Below are 20000 nucleotides of genomic sequence, written 5' to 3'. Positions count from 1 at the left end.
GCTGTGACAGGATCTACCAGCTGTGACCTGATCTTCCAGCTGTGACAGGATCTACCAGCTGTGACCTGATGTACCAGCTGTGACAGGATCTACCAGCTGTGACAGGATCTACCAGCTGTGACCTGATGTACCAGCTGTGACAGGATCTACCAGCTGTGACCTGATGTACCGACTGTGACAGGATCTACCAGCTGTGACCTGATGTACCAGCTGTGACCTGATCTACCAGCTGTGACAGGATCTACCAGCTGTGACCTGATGTACCAGCTGTGACAGGATCTACCAGCTGTGACCTGATGTACCGACTGTGACAGGATCTACCAGCTGTGACCTGATGTACCAGCTGTGACAGGATCTACCAGCTGTGACCTGATCTACCATCTGTCACAGGATCTTCCAGCTGTGACCTGATCTACCAGCTGTGACCTGATCTTCCAGCTGTGACAGGATCTACCAGCTGTGAGAGGATCTACCAGCTGTGACCTGATCTACCAGCTGTGACAGGATCTACCAGCTGTGACCTGATGTACCAGCTGTGACAGGATCTACCAGCTGTGACCTGATGTACCGACTGTGACAGGATCTACCAGCTGTGACCTGATCTGCTAGCTGTGACCTGATCTACCATCTGTCACAGGATCTTCCAGCTGTCACCTGATCTACCATCTGTGACAGGATCTTCCAGCTGTGACCTGATCTACCAGCTGTAACATAACTAGTTATGTTAATCAATATCTGATCAGCTTCGTCTCCTCGGTCAGTTTAACCTTAGGTCACCTGCAGAAAGTCACATGACCAAAGACTGCGTCAGAGTCCTGATGGACCGCTACTTCCTGTTTCAAAGACTGTGTGTCCAGGATGGGACAGTCAGCTGTGATCTATACTGCCTGCCTCAGGGTCCTGGAGGGTCCTCATGGCACTGAGATGTACAGGTCCTTGGGGAGAATCATAGACCACAGTCCATCCATGTCCTTGACAGCAGCATAGCAGGAGGTGATGGAGGAGGTGAGGAGTGACACGTGGTGATGAGGCTGCATTCTTTGTTAAATCCACAACCATCTCCAGTGCCCTCCAAGTGTTCAGGTCCCTGTCACCTGGTGGTCCATCTCCCACCTGTGGGCGGAGCCATCCCCACAGACGAGCCCAGTGAGGGTGGTGTTGTCCCTGACCTTCAGGTGGAGGACTGAAGGAGCAGGTGATGTTGAGTGCAAGTGGAAAAAGGACAAACTGCAGGTGTCTTTCCAAATGCTCAGGGACTGCTGGCCTCATTATCAGACATCTGTGAGAGACGCTAAAAGAAAACACTTGACTGATATTATTCTGTCAAACTGTCAGAAGCCTCATGTTCTGTTTAAGACTATTGACTCGGTTCTTAATGCCCGCAGACTGTCTGTATGGAGGCTGTTATTGATAAGGTCACTTGCACTAGGGCACTTGTCTCACCTTCTGCTCATGACCCCTCGATCTCTGTCCTGCTCTACTGTCTTTCACCAGTTTGAGCTTGTGTCCTTTATGCAGCAGATTGTTGGTCATTTGAAGCCCTCAGGTTCTCCAAATGATGCTGTCCCTCCTCAGCTATTTAAAGAGGTTTTCCCCAGTGTAGGGTCATCTGTTATTGCAGTCATGAATAGCAGTCTGTCCTCAGGTGTGGTCCCTGAACATTTTAAACATGCAGTAGAGCAACCTCTGATTAGAAAACTTGGTCTAGATCCTGCAGTTATCTCCAAACTGCCTTTTCTTTCAAAAACCCTCGAGAAGATAGTTCACAGTCAATTAACGGCCTTTCTGGAAGAGCATAATATTCCCGAGGATTTCCAGTCCGAATCAACTGAAAATAAATTCAATTCTGTCTGTCTGTCTGTCTGTCTGTAGGTTCAGATTGTCACTAAGAAGATGGATCTCTCTAATGTGACATCAAAATGTGGCTCTAAAGACAACATCTACCACAAACCAGGTAACACACACACACACACACACACACACACTCTCTACTTACTTCACATGATGTAACTGTAACACACGGAGCTGCACCTGTCAAAATAAATCCAAACCTATATGACTGGGGCATGTGTGACTTTACTTTGAAAGGACAGACACAGGAAGTGTCCACGCTCAGCAGTCAGACAGGAGTCAGGTTAATCTCCAGGGCTGGTACCTGCGGTTATTCCACAGGCTAGTTAATAACATGTCGGGCAGGAAATCCAAAGTGTGGGATCATTTTGAGAAGGTGAAGGACGAACCCAAGGTGATATGTAAACTCATCTTCATTGGTCGACTACAAACATGACGTATCATGTGAAACATGGAAGTAGCTACATGCCCATTAGCCCACAGTGTCATTAACAGGCGGCTCGCTCAGTGTGTGACGTGCACTTGGAGATAAAATATAGGCCTATATTAATGAAGGTTCATTAGTACGGTTTGTATTTCTCTGTAATGTAGCACAGTGTTAACAATGTTACTGATACTATTCTTTCTCACACCTTCAACTCAAACCACCAAAATATATCATTTAATCATTACATTCATATCAGAAACATGCAGGAGACTAGTCCACTGATGGACCCTGATGAGGACTGTTGGTCCACTGATGGACCCTGATGAGGACTGTTGGTCCACTGATGGACCCTGATGAGGACTGTTGGTCCACTGATGGGCCCTGATGAGGACTGTTGGTCCACTGATGGGCCCTGATGACGACTGTTGGTCCACTGATGGACCCTGATGAGGACTGTTGGTCCACTGATGGACCCTGATGAGGACTGTTGGTCCACTGATGGACCCTGATGACGACTGTTGGTCCACTGATGGACCCTGATGAGGACTGTTGGTCCACTGATGGGCCCTGATGAGGACTGTTGGTCCACTGATGGACCCTGATGACGACTGCCGGTCCACTGATGGACCCTGATGACGACTGTCGGTCCACTGATGGACCCTGATGACGACTGTCGGTCCACTGATGGACCCTGATGAGGACTGTTGGTCCACTGATGGACCCTGATGAGGACTGTCGGTCCACTGATGGACCCTGATGACGACTGTCGGTCCACTGATGGACCCTGATGAGGACTGTTGGTCCACTGATGGACCCTGATGAGGACTGCCGGTCCACTGATGGACCCTGATGAGGACTGTTGGTCCACTGATGGACCCTGATGAGGACTGTTGGTCCACTGATGGGCCCTGATGAGGACTGTTGGTCCACTGATGGACCCTGATGAGGACTGTTGGTCCACTGATGGACCCTGATGACGACTGTTGGTCCACTGATGGACCCTGATGACGACTGCCGGTCCACTGATGGACCCTGATGACGACTGTCGGTCCACTGATGGACCCTGATGACGACTGTCGGTCCACTGATGGACCCTGATGAGGACTGTTGGTCCACTGATGGACCCTGATGAGGACTGCCGGTCCACTGATGGACCCTGATGACGACTGTCGGTCCACTGATGGACCCTGATGAGGACTGTTGGTCCACTGATGGACCCTGATGAGGACTGTTGGTCCACTGATGGACCCTGATGAGGACTGTCGGTCCACTGATGGACCCTGATGACGACTGTTGGTCCACTGATGGGCCCTGATGAGGACTGTTGGTCCACTGATGGACCCTGATGAGGACTGTTGGTCCACTGATGGACCCTGATGAGGACTGTTGGTCCACTGATGGACCCTGATGACGACTGTCGGTCCACTGATGGACCCTGATGACGACTGTTGGTCCACTGATGGGCCCTGATGAGGACTGTTGGTCCACTGATGGACCCTGATGAGGACTGTTGGTCCACTGATGGACCCTGATGAGGACGCTAAACACTGTGTGTGTGTGTGTGTGTGTGTGTGTGTGTGTGTGTGTTTGACAGGTGGAGGAAAGGTGGAGATTAAATCAGAGAAGCTGGATTTTAAAACTGTTCAGTCCAAAGTGGGTTCTCTGGAGAACATCACGCATGTGGCAGGAGGAGGGAGGAAGAAGGTATATGTCAGCAACATGCTAACAAGATGCTAACAACCTGCTAACAACACAAGAACAACATGCTAACAAGACGCTAACAACATGCTAACAACACAAGAACAACCAACATGCTAACAACCTGCTAACAACACATTAACAACATGCTAACAACATTCTTCAGTGCTGTATTGTAGGATCTGGACCAGCTTGAGTTTCCTGAGGACGTGTCATGTCTCATTCTTCTTCACTTCTGACGGTCTGGTGCAGAGTGGCAGGATTTATACTCTGTGGGTGTCAACTGACACATGTGAGTCTTTGACCCGCCCGACCATCATGTGTGTCGTCAGGGTCAGATGGATCTCAGGACTGCAGTGTAGGTGGGTGATGAGTGGTGTCATAGGTCACCTCCCACCTCCTCTGTTTAATGATGGTCGTCAGGTGTTAAAACACCCAGACAGGACATTGGTGAAACTAAACAACCGCTCCACACACTCATGGCACAGCACAGGAGAGCCGGCTCCTCAGGTCAAGACTCAGCTGTCCACTTACATCTACAGGAGAATGGACACTCCTTTGAAGAAAGCAATGTGCACGTCTTGGCCAGAGAAGACAGATGGTTTGAAAGAGGAGTAAAAGAAGAAGCCGTCTACGTCAAGCTGGAACGACCGTGGTTAAACAGAGGAGGTGACATACGACGCCACTTATCACCCACCTACACTGCAGTCTAACACCCATTCACACCTGGACCCATCTGGCCTTAACAACACGATGACCATGATGGTCGGGTGGGTCAACCACTCACATGTGACTTCAGTGATCTCAGTGACTCTGTCAGGTTCACACCCTCAGAGTATAAATCCTGCCACTCTGCACCAGACCATCAGAACTGAAGAAGGACGAGACGTGACACGTCTTCAGGAAACTCAGGCAGGTCCAGATCCTACGATACAGCACTTATGATCACCATGACCTGGACGACTGAGAATCTTCACCGCCATGCTAACAACATGCTAACAACATGCTAACAGTGTTTGACAGCGAGCTGGTTACTGGAGCCGACAGAATGAGTCACATGACTCACGTTCACCACCTGCTGATAAACATGATCTAAACACTGTACAGACGATGACATCACGTCTCTCCTGTGTGCTGGCAGACGTGTTCTGTGACATGTGGAGTTTGTATCTCTGTGGATATCAGAGGACGTGACGTCTGACATCTCCGTCCCTCTGCTGCATGTGTGTGTGTGTGTGAATGATGTCCACAGATCGAGAGTCAGAAGTTGACCTTCAGAGAGAGCGCCAAAGCTCGAACAGACCACGGTGCCGTCATCATCGACCAGCCTGACTCCTCCCCTTCTCGCCTCAGCAACACTTCCTCCCCCGGAAGCCTTAACCCTGCTGAAGCTCCGCCCCTCGACGCTCTGGTAGACCAGGTGAGAGATTCTCTCATGCACACACACACACTCACACACACACACACACACACATACACATCGGGCACAGCCTTCAACCACCTGTACTGAACACATGTCTTCCTGTCAGGTGTCCGCCTCTCTCACCAAACAAGGCCTGTGATTGGATGACCCTGTGCCTGCAGACCCCGCCCCCTCCTGTTACCATGGAAACTGCCTGATGGATGAAGAGTTTCATGTGTGACATCACACAGACGGGTTGGAGGGATTTTATCAAGTTTAAGTTCACACATGTCTCTGATTCCCTCTCAGTCTCATCTGTGTGTGTGTGTGTGTGTGTGTTTTCAGCACACACACACACACGCACACACTCACATCAGGGCAGAGTTAGCCTAGCTTAGCACAAACACTGCTAGTTCAGAGAAGCTGATCAGACAGAGGTGAGGTTGAGTCTGAGTGAAGCTTCAACACGTCCTTAAACACTTTTCAGGGGCCTTGAGTTTGTTCCAGGAGTCCTTGAAGAAGTCTGAGAGGTCCTTGAGGAAGTTCCAGGTATGAAAACAAAACGTGTTAGAAACGTGTCATCGTTCATGCTGACAGGAAGTTACATCATCAACACAGATTCATCTGAGTGAACGCTCCAGAGCAGGACGTTTGTTTAACCCTTTAAAACCTGACCTCCCTCAGACTGCCACAGGAGGTTGTCGTTTGTCCGATCCTCTTTAAACAGATCTGAAATAAAAACCAGAACAACAAACCTTCATTCTTTCAGCAGCAGGAAGTGAAGGCGTCTGTCCTCACCGTCATCACGTTATACTCTCATATTATACACTCATTATTGTGCCACGTTGCGTGTGGTGCAAAACTGTGCATCAATGCAACGTGGTGTCAGAGGGCTGACGTCTGCTGCTCATAAAAAAGGTCACATCTAAATAAAGTAAATAATGATGACAGTTTAAATCACTGATGGAACGTACAGAAATATTTTCTTTATTTTTTCATTTTGTAAAATCTTATGTGAAAACAGAGTTTTTTACTTTTGTATTAACGATATCATCTCAGTAATTTTATTAATTATTCAGTTTTATTGACTCTCAGTTTTTAGTTTTTAGCTCAGGTTCAGATCTTATTGATATGACTTGTGTATAGATTCTCCAGGAAATTACATCACAATAAGCAGAAATACAAACGTAGGCAGTGAAGGAGCTACTGCAAAGTGTGAAGGGTTAATGTCAGACAGCTGGACCAAGAGACGAGGACACACTCCCCCAGTCCCAAATGGATCCCTTACAGACTCGTTGACTCAAGCCCTAAGCCCTTACAGACCTAGGACCAATTCCATTTCTTCCCCTTAGCCCTTGTCTTGGCCCTTCCCCTTGGTTTTGCACGTTCATGTGAGGGGAAGTGGTGTCCCAATTCTCTGTCAGGTTAAGAGCTAACCTGATGGAGAATTGGGACACCACTTCCCCTCAAGTCAACGAGTCTGTAAGGGATCCATTTGGGACTCGGGGACTCTGTCCTGAGGACGTGTCTCTGAGCTGATCGATGTAAACACACGTCTGCACTCGTCTCAGCTTCTCCACCTGCTGATGGAACAATTAAACTCTGGGTTCTGTTTCATGAGAACCAGACTAGGTTCCATCAGTGTTCAGGTGGAGGTCTATCTGAGTTCAGGTGGAGGTTCCATCAGTGTTCAGGTGGAAGTTCCATCAGTGTTCAGGTGGAGGTCCATCTGAGTTCAGGTGGAGGTTACATCAATGTTCAGGTGGAAGTTCCATCAGTGTTCAGGTGGAGGTCCATCTGAGTTCAGGTGGAGGTTCCATCAATGTTCAGGTGGAGGTTCCATCTGAGTTCAGGTGGAAGTTCCATCAGTGTTCAGGTGGAGGCTCCATCAGTGTTCAGGTGGAAGTTACATCAGTGTTCAGGCGGAGGCTCCGTCAGTGTTCAGGTGGAAGTTCCATCAGTGTTCAGGTGGAGGCTCCATCAGTGTTCAGGTGGAAGTTCCCTCAGTGTTCAGGTGGAGGCTCCATCAGTGTTCAGGTGGAAGTTACATCAGTGTTCAGGCGGAGGCTCCGTCAGTGTTCAGGTGGAGGCTCCGTCAGTGTTCAGGTGGAGGCTCCGTCAGTGTTCAGGTGGAGGTTCCATCTGAGTTCAGGTGGAAGTTCCATCAGTGTTCAGGTGGAGGCTCCATCAGTGTTCAGGTGGAAGTTACATCAGTGTTCAGGCGGAGGCTCCGTCAGTGTTCAGGTGGAGGCTCCGTCAGTGTTCAGGTGGAGGCTCCGTCAGTGTTCAGGTGGAGGCTCCGTCAGTGTTCAGGTGGAGGTTCCATCAGTGTTCAGGTGGAGGTTCCATCAATGTTCAGGTGGAAGTTACATCAGTGTTCAGGCGGAGGCTCCGTCAGTGTTCAGGTGGAGGCTCCATCAGTATTCAGGTGGAGGTTCCATCAATGTTCAGGTGGAGGCTTAATCAGTGTTCAGGTGGAGTCATGATGAGTCTGAGGAAACAGAGAAAGCGCTAACCCATGCTAACTGCATGTATAAGGTAGCTTCGTAGCTTAGCTTCCTGTATAAAATCCCTTCAATCACAGACATTGTCTGTCTGTGATGTCATCCTTCTCAGCCAATCATCATCTGTTCTGTGTCTCTGAAACCCGATGTGCTATTGGTCCCTGTGATGACCACCCCCCCACCCCCACCCCCCACACCCCCCCCCCCCCACCCCCTTCAATGTCCCAGGATGCAGTTTCATACCAGCCAGGTGCCAAAAACAACCCGCTGTCTCTTCCTGCTTGTTCGGCTGTCAGAGTGCTTTGTAACAATAAAGTTTCTCTTGAACCTGACCTGCTGATTCATGTCGTCATTACTGCTGATTCATGTCATTATTACTGCTGATTCATGTCGTCATTACTGCTGATTCATGTCAGTAGGCCTATTACTGCTGAATCATGTCATCATTACTGCTGATTCATGTCGTCATTACTGCTGATTCATGTCATTATTACTGCTGATTCATGTCATTATTACTGCTGATTCATGTCGTCATTACTGCTGATTCATGTCAGTAGGCCTATTACTGCTGAATCATGTCATCATTACTGCTGATTCATGTCATTACTGCTGATTCATGTCAGTAGGCCTATTACTGCTGAATCATGTCATCATTACTGCTGAGTCATGTCGTCATTACTGCTGATTCATGTCGTTATTACTTATTGACTAGGGGCTGGTACAGGGCAAGCCTGAGCCAGCCCTAACTATAAGCTTTATCAAAGAGGAAAGTCTTAAGTCTAGTCTTAAATGTGGAGACGGTGTCTGCCTCCCGGACCGTAACAGGAAGATGATTCCACAGGAGAGGAGCCTGATAGCTGAAGGCTCTGGCTCCTGATCTACTTTTGGAGACTTTAGGGACCACGAGTAACCCTGCGTTCTCAGAGCGCAGTGTTCTGGTGGGATAATATGGCACTATGAGCTCTCTAAGATATGACGGAGCTTGACCATTTAGAGCTTTATAAGTTAACAGTAGGATTTTAAATTCAATTCTGGATTTTACAGGGAGCCAGTGCAGAGAAGCTAAAACAGGAGAAATATGATCTTGTTTCTTAGTTCCTGTTAGTACACGTGCTGCTGCATTCTGAATTAGCTGGAGAGTTTTTAAGGACTTACTAGAGCTACCTGATAATAGAGAGTTACAGTAATCCAGCCTTGAGGTAACAAAAGCGTGGACCAATTTTTCTGCATCTTTTCGGATCAGGATAGGCCTAATTTTCAAAATATTACGCAGATGAAAAAATGCAGTCCGTGAGGTTTGTTTTAAATGAGAATTAAAAGACAAATCTTGATCAAATGTTACTCCGAGGTTTCTTACGGTAGTGCTAGAGGCCAGAGCAATGCCATCTAGAGAAACTATGTCATCAGATAAAGAGTCTCTGAGTTGTTTGGGGCCAAGAACAATAACTTCAGTTTCGTCTGAATTTAACATCAGGAAATTGGTGCTCATCCAGGTTTTTATGTCTTTAAGGCAGTTATGGAGTTTAGTTAATTGATTACTTTCTTCTGGCTTCATCGATAAATACAACTGTGTATCATCTGCACAACAATGTGTAGCAGCTGAGTACTGTGGCTAACTACTACAACCCCCCCCCCCCGTAAGGCCTGTAGTAATGAGGATAACTGTTAGAGAGTAAATACTTGTTTTAATTTAAAAAAAGAGGTAGCATTAGATGATTTACAGAACATGGGTCAATAGACTTAGCTAGGCAGTATGACAGTAAAAACACTGGGATGTAAGGTGCTGTATAAAATAAATACAAAAGTAAAACACAACACACTCCATGCAATTAAAACACCTTGTCTATGAAAAAATAAAACCATGCAAATAAAAATCTGTCACAATGCCCAGCCTCCGTCTCCCCCGTAATCAAACCACTGCTACAAGCTAAAAGGTGCTTTGGCTCAGGTTTACAGACAAATAAAACATAGAATCAATAAAACCAAATAAAACAATACTAAAACAACGGCTGACAACTGCACCATGCACCAGGCTCTGAAAGGACAGATAAAAGTTACTCTCCAACAATGTACATCAGCAATGCTTAAAACAATAAACAATAAAAAAAACATAAAATGTAAATATAAAAGTGCATTACCCCACTTGTTTGTGGCCAACCTCTCTTGCTGTCGCGTCTGCCCGACGGTGCGATATGCTTCCGTCGCTGTGGCTATTTGTGCCGATCACCTCTCTTGCTGTCGCGTCTGCCTGCCTGATGGTGCAATTGTTAGGTCACTGGGTAATAAGTTACTTTAAAAACAGTTTAAGAATCCTGCTGTACATAGCCGTGCTCGTAGCTTTTCTGCTAACCGGATACAAAGGACCCCAACACACCTGGCTGTCTAATGCAGCGCCTGCTCATAAATAATGTGTGAGATGGAAATTAAACACAGCTGGCCCTGATTACCTACTCACCCCGTCACAAATGGAAATTTATAGAGTGATTTCTAATGATGTTACCTAAAGGAAGCATATATAGAGTAAATAAGATTGGTCCGAGCACAGAACCTTGCGGAACTCCAAAACAAACTTTAGTACGTAAGGATGATTCATTATGAACGTCAACAAACTGAAAACTATCAGATAAATAAGATTTAAACCAGCTTAGTGCAGAACCTTTTAGGCCAATTAAGTGATCCAGTCTCTGCAGTAGAATTTGATGGTCAATTGTGTCAAACGCCGCACTAAGATCTAATAAAACAAGTACAGAGACGAGTCCTTTGTCTGAAGCAATCAGAAGGTCATTTGTAATTTTAACTAGTGCTGTCTCAGTGCTATGATGCACTCTAAATCCTGACTGAAATTCCTCAAATAAATTATTATCATGGAGAAAATCACACAGCTGGTCTGCGACTACTTTCTCAAGGATCTTTGACATAAAGGGAAGATTAGATATTGGTCTATAGTTGGCTAACACCTCTGGATCCAGGGTGGGCTTTTTTAGTAGAGGTTTAATTACAGCTACCTTAAAAGTTAAGGTAGCTGTTAATAAGGATATATTGATCATATCTAATATATGAGTGTTAACTAAAGGAAAGACCTCCTTAAGTAGCCTAGTTGGGATGGGGTCTAAGAGACACAATGATGATTTAGATAGTAAGTAAGTAAGTAAGCTTTATTTGTACAGCGCCTTTCACAGACCAGGGTCACAAAGCGCTTTATAATTACAACAAAACAATACACAATTAAGAAGTACATACAAATTTAAATTAAAATAGGCCAAGACAACTAAGTGACAATCATAGCAGCCCCAAGACAATTAAGCAAAAGCCAGAACAAATAAATAGGTCTTAAGTTGCCTTTTGAAGGAGTCAACAGACTCCATCGAACGCAGAGAGAGCGGAAGATCGTTCCAAAGCCTGGGAGCAACAGCCTGGAAGGATTGGTCTCCTCTTGTCCGGAAACGAGCGCGCGGAACCATCAGCAGATTCTGATCCACAGACCTCAGAGCCCGAGCTGGGGTGTAAGGCTGGATCAGATCACTGATGTAAGGTGGAGCCTGACCATGCAAAGCTCTGAAAGTTAAAACCAGAATTTTAAAATTGATCCTAGAGGAAACTGGCAGCCAATGAAGAGCTTTAATAATAGGGGTGATGTGTGTCGTCCTATTAGAGCGGGTCAGAATTCTCGCTGCAGAGTTTTGCACTAACTGCAGGCGAGACTGCTCCTTCTTGTTCAGACATGAAAACAAACTATTACAGTAGTCTAAACGCGAAGACACAAATGCATGAATGATCAGCTCCAAATCATTTTGTGACACCATTTTCCTGAGTTTGGAGATTTTCCTCAGCTGAAAAAAACAATTTTTGGTCAGCTGTTTGCAGTGTTGCACTAATGACATGTCTTTGTCCAATACAACACCCAGGTTTCTTAGGCTCGGTTTAACAGACTGGCCCAAGTCACCTAAGTACTGGTTAATCCCTGGAATTGAGTCATCAGGGGCAATAACCAGTGTTTCTGTTTTGTCCACATTTAGCTGCAAGGTGTTATCACTTAGCCATTGTTTTATCTCCACCAAGCAATGAACTAAGGAATTTAGCCTCCGGAGCTCAGTCGGCTTGAAAGAGCAGTAAAGCTGGATATCATCAGCAAATACAGTACAGGCCAAAAGTTTGGACACACCTTCTCATTCAATGCATTTTCTTTATTTTCATGACTATTTACATTGTAGATTCTCACTGAAGGCATCAAAACTATGAATGAACACATGTGGAGTTATGTACTTAACAAAAAAAGGTGAAATAACTGAAAACATGTTTTATATTCTAGTTTCTTCAAAATAGCCACCCTTTGCTCTGATTACTGCTTTGCACACTCTTGGCATTCTCTCCATGAGCTTCAAGAGGTAGTCACCTGAAATGGTTTTCCAACAGTCTTGAAGGAGTTCCCAGAGGTGTTTAGCACTTGTTGGCCCCTTTGCCTTCACTCTGCGGTCCAGCTCACCCCAAACCATCTCGACTGGGTTCAGGTCCGGTGACTGTGGAGGCCAGGTCATCTGCCGCAGCACTCCATCACTCTCCTTCTTGGTCAAATAGCCCTTACACAGCCTGGAGGTGTGTTTGGGGTCATTGTCCTGTTGAAAAATAAATGATCGTCCAACTAAACGCAAACCGGATGGGATGGCATGTCGCTGCAGGATGCTGTGGTAGCCATGCTGGTTCAGTGTGCCTTCAATTTTGAATAAATCCCCAACAGTGTCACCAGCAAAACACCCCCACACCATCACACCTCCTCCTCCATGCTTCACAGTGGGAACCAGGCATGTGGAATCCATCCGTTCACCTTTTCTGCGTCTCACAAAGACACGGCGGTTGGAACCAAAGATCTCAAATTTGAACTCATCAGACCAAAGCACAGATTTCCACTGGTCTAATGTCCATTCCTTGTGTTTCTTGGCCCAAACAAATCTCTTCTGCTTGTTGCCTCTCCTTAGCAGTGGTTTCCTAGCAGCTATTTGACCATGAAGGCCTGATTGGCGCAGTCTCCTCTTAACAGTTGTTCTAGAGATGGGTCTGCTGCTAGAACTCTGTGTGGCATTCATCTGGTCTCTGATCTGAGCTGCTGTTAACTTGCGATTTCTGAGGCTGGTGACTCGGATGAACTTATCCTCAGAAGCAGAGGTGACTCTTGGTCTTCCTTTCCTGGGTCGGTCCTCATGTGTGCCAGTTTGGTTGTAGCGCTTGATGGTTTTTGCGACTCCACTTGGGGACACATTTAAAGTTTTTGCAATTTTCCGGACTGACTGACCTTCATTTCTTAAAGTAATGATGGCCACTCGTTTTTCTTTAGTTAGCTGATTGGTTCTTGCCATAATATGAATTTTAACAGTTGTCCAATAGGGCTGTCGGCTGTGTATTAACCTGACTTCTGCACAACACAACTGATGGTCCCAACCCCATTGATAAAGCAAGAAATTCCACTAATTAACCCTGATAAGGCACACCTGTGAAGTGGAAACCATTTCAGGTGACTACCTCTTGAAGCTCATGGAGAGAATGCCAAGAGTGTGCAAAGCAGTAATCAGAGCAAAGGGTGGCTATTCTGAAGAAACTAGAATATAAAACATGTTTTCAGTTATTTCACCTTTTTTTGTTAAGTACATAACTCCACATGTGTTCATTCATAGTTTTGATGCCTTCAGTGAGAATCTACAATGTAAATAGTCATGAAAATAAAGAAAACGCATTGAATGAGAAGGTGTGTCCAAACTTTTGGCCTGTACTGTATGTGGTACGAAACATCAGAAAATCTCTGAATGATTTTTCCCAAGGGGATCAAATACAACAAGAATAATACAGGACCCAAAACAGAACCTTGAGGGACTCCACACAACAGATCTGCTGACTCAGACCGTATTTGGTTAGCTGTGACACTAAAGCTACGCCCAGATAGGTATGACGAGAACCAATGTAAAACTGATCCTGACAGTCCTACTTCATCCCTCAGTCTACTCAGCAGGATCTGGTGGTCGACGGTGTCAAAGGCTGAGGACAGATCTAAGAGAACTAGAACAGTGCATTTTCCCGAATCAGCAGACATCATAATGTCACTGGACACTTTCAGTAAGGCTGTATCCGTAGAGTGATGTTTGCGGAAACCAGACTGAAACGTCTCATGGATGTTACTTTGATCCAGGAATAATGACAGCTGTTCAGAGACCACCTTCTCTAGGATCTTGGACAGGAGTGGAAGCTTTGAAATAGGCCTGAAATTACTGAGGTCAGTCGGGTCTAAGCCTGTCTTTTTAAGTAAAGGCTCCACTATGGCATGCTTAAATGTATTGGGAAACACACCTGTAGAAAGAGAGAGGTTAACCATTTTGGTAATCCAGGGGCCAATTACATCAAACACTTTCACAAAGAGTCTACACGGAAGGACGTCGGATGAGCAAGAGGAGGGTTTCATCTTGGTCACCAGTGCCGAGATATCAGCAAGAGTCACAGACTTAAATGAGGACCACAAGCTGGAGACAGGCTCAATGACAGCAGGGGTTCCACACAAAAGAGGAGGGATTTTCTCCTTGATCATCCTAATTTTGTCAGTGAAAAATCTCAACAATGCATTGCTGTCAGCTTCACAAAAAACAGGGGTAATTGGAGCAGCAGGACATACAAGAGAATTGATCATGTCAAACAACACTTTAGGGTTTTTCTTATTTACTGTTACCAGTTGACGAATATAGTCAGATCTGGCATTTTACACCATCTCATTGTATGAGGACACAAGATCCCTGAGATAAAGTCTGTGCACCTCAAGGTTTGTGGATTTCCACAGACGCTCAGTTTTTTGACATAGTCTCTTCAGACTCAGGGTATCTTCATTTGTCCAAGGGCACACTTTTATCTGTATTGACAAGTTTGGTTTAACAGGTGCCACCTGATCCAGAATTTTAACACAGTGATTGGTAAAACAGTGAATGAAATTGTTCACATCGAGGCAATCCATGAACAAAAGAGGGTCAAACGTAGCAGAAAAACTGTCTGCAGTATTAGCAGAGATAACACGCCTCTGAGACCTAACTTCTAAGGGCTTAGGCTCAGGGCTGAAGTGCAGATCAAACAAAACAAGACAATGATCACTCAGATGGACGTCCTGTACAGACACATTTGAAATGTCTAGGCCAAGCGTAAAAACCAAGTCTAAAATGTGACCTTTTTGGTGTGTGGGCTCAGAAACATGTTGCTCAAAATTAAAAACTTAAGTCAAAGTTAAAAGTTCCTTTGCAGAGCAAGATGAGCTGTCATCAACATGAAGGTTAAAGTCTCCAAGGATTAGAACAGTTTCCAACTTTATTATGGAGGATAAAAAGTCACTAAAATCCTTCAAAAACACAGCAGCAGCAGAAACCTAGATCTGTGTGTAGAAAGTTTGGGCCAATCATAGGCAACTCCTTGAAAATTTGGTTTGCTGTCCAGAAACATATGGGATGTGACGTAAAGCTTTGTGATCGCTCTCCTGTTTGGCATAACTACAATTTATTACAGCATTCTGGTCCCTATTTTAATGACAGTTGGGCTTCTGGAGGAATTCACATTCTCCAAGATCTGTATGACAGAAATGGTTTGACTTCACTCCAAGAGCTTAAAGAACGTTATTCTCTCCCTGGGTTTCCTTGGTTCTTGTATTTCCAGTTGAGATCTGCAATCCATGCCCATGGAGTTCCATGGGATTCACCTTTGCCCTCTCATCCGTTGGACACTTGGATTTCTTCTCGAACACCCTCTACTGGATTAGTGTCCGTTATTTACAATGAACTGCTCTCTAAAAGTGTTAAACCTTTGGGAGTGATCAGTTCTTGGAACCGTGAACTTGAGGGTCAGGGCTATGATCTGGACTGGGACAATATTTGGACCAACATACCCATCTCATCAAAGAATCCAGCACATCAACTTATTCATTACAAGTTTGTGCACAAATTCTATGCCACGCCATACAGACGCTTCACAATGAAACTGACAGATGATCCCAACTGTACAAAATGTGATCAGAACACTGTTGGCACATACCTTCACGTTTTTTGGGAGTGTCCCTCTGTGTCTGGTCTTTGGTCCAAGGTGCATAGTTGCCTTGAAAATATTTTAGGATTTCCCATTCCTATGCATCTCCCCCTACTTCTATTCAATGATGACTCTGTTCTCAGTGGCAATACCAGATTAGCACAGAGGAAAGTTATATTTGCAGGATTGACTGCTGCTAAAAAGGCTATAATACATTCATGGTTTTCTCCAGACATCCCATCAGAAAAAGAATGGCTAAATCGTTTTAGAGACATTGCTCTTTTAGAAAGGTCATTGGCTGTCATACATAAAGTGCGAGCATCTACTGTGCAGGCCTGGGACGCTCTTATCAGTTCTCTTTCTGACATAACATTGCTTGCTCGTATATAAGGTGTTACTGTGAATTAGGTTGTCTGACTGCAAGACTCCCTGTCATCTAATGCAACGAGTTACCACTGGTGGGTCTGCAACTGTCTGTACTTTTTATTTACTTATGTGTACAATATATTTTCTCTCCTTAAAAATTCTTAGTGGCAAGGCAATGGCACTATGTTTGTAATATAGTGTTCAAATTGTTCAATAAAAAGTTTGTCACAAAAAAAAACCAAAAAACACAGCAGCAGGACCAGGAGGACGGTAGACTGACACACAGTAGAATGGATTTGAAGAACCCACCTTGACCATCTGGGACTCAAATGAAGTGAATTCCTGGGTCTGAGTCACTTTGCATGTGCAACTGTCCCTGTATACAACAGCCAGACCCCCCCCCCTCCCCCACGACGACAGGGGCGGGGCAGCCAGCTGCACAAAGTTCATTAAGATGAATAAACTCTTCCTCTCTCTGCCATGTCTCCGAAAGACACATTAAATCCAGCCTTTCTCTTGTGAAAAGATCGTTCAGAGAGAAGGATTTATTTGCAATAGACCGAGCATTCAACAGGCTGATATGCAAAGTTGATGACGTCACGGAGGCAGTGTCCGCGGAGCGCAGCGGGATTGGTCGAAGGCATGTCCAGCGGTCACGTGGGCTCCAGCTGGTCCGTGTGGGCAGAACCAGTGTAAATACAGAAGAGTATGGAGGCGATATAAGCCACTGACCACTACTCCAACGCTGTGTAGGCTCCTGGACTTTCGCTGTGGTCCAAGCAGACGGCAGCATGGATGTGCTGTCGCACACAATGAGGAAAGGGATCCAGCGCAGACACCTTGTGCGTTCTCCATGGCCGAGGATGGCAGAGCCCAGGCGTGCTGCAGCGCGACATCTTCGCTTGACCTGGACTCCGGAACGCGAGCCTCTTTTCTTCGATTTCCTGCAGACTTTGCCCGGAGCCGGACAAAGCAGCAAGTACTCAGGTGAGTCGGGGTCGATGATAAAGGGAGGAGGGAACGCTTGTTTGTACCTGCCCCGTGTATCAAACAGGCCCTCCATCGACTCTTTGATATGAAACAGAGAGTCCCGATCATAGATCCGTAAAGGAGAGACACATCCATTTGAAATACGGGTTGATATGATCACATATGTTGTAAAGATGACCATTAGAAAACTATACAGCAGGAGACGAGCCATGGCACTGCCAGTCACAGGCGCCATCTTGAGAAATCACTGTGGTCAATTCTTGAAGAGAAATTGGGGAGAAGCAATCTAAATATATATTAGGTTCTACTATTACTACTATTCTTAAAACCTTCTGAATTCACCTGTCTTCGTTTCCCTTCGATGCCTGCAGCTAAACATTTCAAAACCTGGTTAAGTCGCCATGTATATCGGCCTTGTGACAAGCTAACTTTACAGCCTGACAAAATATGCTTTAAGGTTGCAGTACCTGAACACAATGGGCATGATGGGTCCTCATTTACCCACAGTTTTAGGTTCTGGGGGGTTGGTAACACATCGTATGTAGCCCCTACCAGGAAACTAATTCTTTTCTCCTCCATACTCCACAGGTCCCTCCAACTAAGCTTCTTCTTCTCTACACTTTCCCAATTCAACCACTGTCCCTGTTTAGCCTGGGCCACTACCTTTGCACCCCTTACTATCTCCTCCTGTCTACAACCAGCTTTCTTTTATCTTTGAGACCTGCTTTATTTCATACCGGTTTACCTGAGCCAAGCCCCAGGCCTCCCCGGCCAAACTGAACATTACCTACAATCTCTGCATGCCTAAGAGCTGCCTCTGCCTCCTGAAATGCCGATCTTGGGTTCCACTTCCTCCCCTTGGTTGGATTTGGAACCACACTCCTAACTACCACGTCCTTACTCCCAGATAACAACAGCTCTGTCCTGACCTTGGTACATTTAAATTCCTCTGTTAAACTAGATACTGGCAGCTGAAGTATCCCTTTTCCATACAATGCAACATTACTTAGGCACCTAGGAGCGCCCAACCACTTCCTAACATAGGAGCTAACCGACCTTTCAATTCTCTCCACTACGGATATTGGAATTTCATAAATTGACAATGGCCACATTAACCTAGGATATAGCCCAAACTGCAAACACCACAACTTCAACTTTCCTGGAAGTTCTGATTTATCTATTCTATCCAATCCTTCTGCCACATCTTTCCTAAATTTCACCACCTGTTCTTCATCATTCAACTCCACATTGTACCACCTACCTAAGCTCTTTACTGACTTTTCCCTAACTGTTGGGATTTCCTCATCATCTATGACAAACTTACTGTCACTTAACTTCCCTCTACGTATCGAGATGCTTCTAGATTTACTGGGCTTGATCTTCATGCTGGCCCACTTGAGGTTCTTATTTACCTTCTCTAGTAGCCTCTTTGTACATGGCATTGTTCAGTCAATCAATCAATCAATCAATTTTATTTATAAAGCCCAATATCACAAATCACAATTTGTCTCACAGGGCTTTACAGCATGCGACATCCCTCTGTCCTTATGACCCCTTATTGTTGTGGTCACTCATGTAAGCCCTAACTGGTGGAAGATGCAACCCATTCTGTCGTCTCTCTCCACCTACCACCCACTTAGAAGCCCTGATGATTACCTCCATTGCCATAGTAAATGCTAATGGAGAAATTGTACACCCTGCCATGATGCCTATTTCTAGCCTCTGCCAACCTGTTGTGAAACCTGCCGTACTTAGACACAACCTAATATCCTGAAAATATGCTTTCACTAAGTTAACAACTACCTGTGGCACTCTGAAGTAGTCAAACGCACTCCAAATGAGGCTGTGCGGTACTGAACCAAACACATTTGCAAGATCTAAAAATACTACATGCAGGTCCCTTTTCTTAATCTTCACTGCCTGAATCTGGTGCCAGATCATGCTAGTATGCTCTAAACACCCTGAAAAACCTGGTATTCCTGCCTTCTGCACCATGGTATCTATAAAGCTATTCCTTTCTAAGTAGCTAGCTAATCTCTGCGCTACTACACTAAAGAAAATCTTCCCCTCTACATTCAAGAGAGAAATCATCTGGAACTGGCTAAGGTCCACAGACTCCTTCTCCAATGAGGACACCCCCTGCCGTACGCCGTGCTGTTGGGATAATTTGTTTCTCCCAAACTATTCTTAGCTGTTTCCATAAAAATTTAAGGGTATCAGGCGCACTTTTATAAACCCGGTAGGGGACTCCATTAGGCCCTGGGGCCGAAGAAGCCTTTGCATGCCTGACCACCTCCTGAACTTCCTTCCACCTAGGTGGCCTGACATCCATCTCATGCTCTGTCCCCCCTAATGGAGGGATATCAGGTGGGAAACCTACTATCCTATTCTTCTCCAAATCTGAATACGTGTTTCTCAAATATTCTTCAACCTCTAACCTTTCTGCTTTGAGCTGCCCTCCCTTTTCCTGGCTGAACAATCCTTTAACAAACTTAAAAGGGTCCCTGAAAAAACCTGTCCTTACATGTTCCTTCTTCCTCCTCTTTTTTCTGAGATACTCTGCCCTTCTAAGAACTGCTAGCCTGCTTCTCAACTCCTCTTGCAACACATTAATTCCCTCCCTTTCTTCTTCTGTAGCCTTTTTCCACTGCTTTCTTAACTGTCTCCTTTCCTTGACTAACTTCTCTATTTCTCTTTGCCGCCTAGACTTACCTGACTGTACCTT

The 20000-nt window shown here is 45.5% G+C and overlaps 1 protein-coding gene across 1 annotated transcript in view; it reads left to right on the top strand.

Moving 5' to 3' along the window:
* The window catches only part of maptb (microtubule-associated protein tau b), a 23085-nt gene extending 14871 nt beyond the window's left edge, over positions 1-8214 (top strand). Inside the window, exons 7-10 of the mRNA XM_033643734.2 lie at positions 1873-1954; positions 3873-3982; positions 5229-5396; positions 5506-8214. Of these exons, the coding sequence (XP_033499625.2) occupies positions 1873-1954; positions 3873-3982; positions 5229-5396; positions 5506-5538 (393 nt within the window). The 3' untranslated portion in view covers positions 5539-8214. The remainder of the gene's footprint in view (positions 1-1872; positions 1955-3872; positions 3983-5228; positions 5397-5505) is intronic.
* The last annotated feature ends 11786 nt before the right edge of the window (positions 8215-20000 follow it).

Source organism: Epinephelus lanceolatus, chromosome 18 (assembly GCF_041903045.1).
Source record: "Epinephelus lanceolatus isolate andai-2023 chromosome 18, ASM4190304v1, whole genome shotgun sequence".
NCBI lineage: Eukaryota > Metazoa > Chordata > Actinopteri > Perciformes > Serranidae > Epinephelus > Epinephelus lanceolatus.
Note: the sequence above shows the minus strand (reverse complement) of the source record. Positions and strands in the feature narration are given on the sequence as shown.